The sequence below is a fragment of the Microtus ochrogaster genome, chromosome 18 (genome assembly GCF_000317375.1).
Source record: "Microtus ochrogaster isolate Prairie Vole_2 chromosome 18, MicOch1.0, whole genome shotgun sequence".
NCBI classification, from domain to species: domain Eukaryota; kingdom Metazoa; phylum Chordata; class Mammalia; order Rodentia; family Cricetidae; genus Microtus; species Microtus ochrogaster.
The window spans coordinates 52,947,279-52,948,873 of NC_022020.1; the positions used below are offsets into that span (position 1 = coordinate 52,947,279).

The following is a 1,595-nucleotide window of genomic DNA, read 5'->3' on the forward strand; positions in this document are numbered from 1 at the left end:
AGGCTTCTGCCCAGCACCGCACTACTTGCCTGTGTTAGGATGTAACTTCTTTGTGCCTCTTCCATGTCAACTAAGCTGGCGTTAATATAATCATTTTCAGTACTCTGCAGTTTAACACGACTGTGATCATCTGAAAGCAGAGAACGATAAATCATGACTGTCATTTCAACTTTTCCATTCCTTTTTATTTGATGGTAATATTCTAAGACAGTTTTGTTTTGTTTTGTTTTTTGTTTTTTTTGTTTTGTTTTGTTTTTCGAGACAGGGTTTCTCTGTGTTTTTGGAGCCTATCCTGGAACTAGCTCTGTAGACCAGGCTGGTCTCGAACTCACAGAGATCAGCCTGCCTCTGTCTCCCGAGTGCTGGGATTAAAGGCATGCGCCACCACCGCCCGGCTTCTAAGACAGTTATAAATGATAGGAGAAATAAAGAAAATATAAACTAACACCAAAGGAGAGTTGAGACAAATCCTAAATTGCCTATTTTTTTTTAAATGACAAAGTTAAAACAATCTTATTGCTTGGTATTGGAAGTGCTTCTATTTGTAGCCTATCATCTACAGTAACGTGAAAAACTGGCCAGCATGTGCAGTAAAATGAACAGGGCACTTACCTTACTGGAAGTGAAAAGTCAGCTCAAGTCTCAGTGCCTAGGAACTGAGTGTCTATGTGGAAAAACATAACTGGGCTCAAACTGATGAGAACAGACGCTTCACTTCTTGGTAGCATGCATACAACTATATTTAAATAATGCTTAACACTGAGAAGCTAAAATAATCGGATTATTCCATCTGTATCCTTTACAAGAGTACCGGAAACTTCATTACTGAAGACTATGTTAACAGGTTAGGCCCATTTCTACATTTTAAAAATAAAAACTGCAGATTAGAATTCATACTCATTTTATTATCTAAAATGCAACACTTGACCTTGTATCATTTAGATGAGAACTTAGCCCCAAGATTAACTTTACTTCAGAATCCTAAACATAAGAGAGCCGCACACATAAAGCTAAGTTACAAATTGAATGTATGATGTTTAACTTCAGAGAATATATTCTGTGACAAACTATTCCCCTCAGAAATCTATCTTAAATATTTAATCTCTTTCCATTTCTTTTTCACTTTCTCCTTGTTTTTTCAGCTAGGGTCTCATGTAGCCAAGATTGGCTCTCAACTGGATGGATATGTAATAGAGAATGACCTTAAAATCCTGCTTCGCCTACCTCACAAAGCTTGGGCTACTCCCCTTCAGCCCCCACCCAAGACTTTTTTTCTTTTGGTTTTTCTGCACAGGATTTCTCTGTGTTGTCCTGGATGCGCTGAACCTTTCTCTGTAAACCAGACTGGTCTTGAACTCATAGATCTGCTTGTGTCTGCTTCCTGAGTGCTGGGACTAAAGATGTGCACTACTATACCTGGCTTTTGGGCTACCACTTTAAAAACAAAATCAAAACTACAGCAGCCAGGGGCTGGAGAGATGGCTCGGTGGTTGGGAGCATTGCCTCATCTTCCAGGGGTCTTGAGTTCAGTTCCCAGCGACCACATGGTGGCTCACAACCATCTGTGGTGGGGTCCTGGTGCCCTCTTCTGGCCT

The 1,595-nt window shown here is 40.3% G+C and overlaps 1 protein-coding gene across 9 annotated transcripts in view; it reads right to left on the reverse strand.

The window, feature by feature from the left end:
• Ptpn2 (protein tyrosine phosphatase, non-receptor type 2) overlaps positions 1-1,595 on the reverse strand; it is a 71,687-nt gene that overhangs the window by 43,201 nt on the left and 26,891 nt on the right. For 7 of the 9 annotated variants that reach the window (XM_026783553.1, XM_013349617.2, XM_026783552.1 and 4 more), the window contains exon 3: positions 30-130. The exons of the other annotated variants lie outside the window; for them this stretch is intronic. In XM_026783553.1, coding sequence (XP_026639354.1) covers positions 30-130 — 101 coding nt within the window. The remainder of the gene's footprint in view (positions 1-29; positions 131-1,595) is intronic. 9 annotated transcript variants of the gene reach the window in all.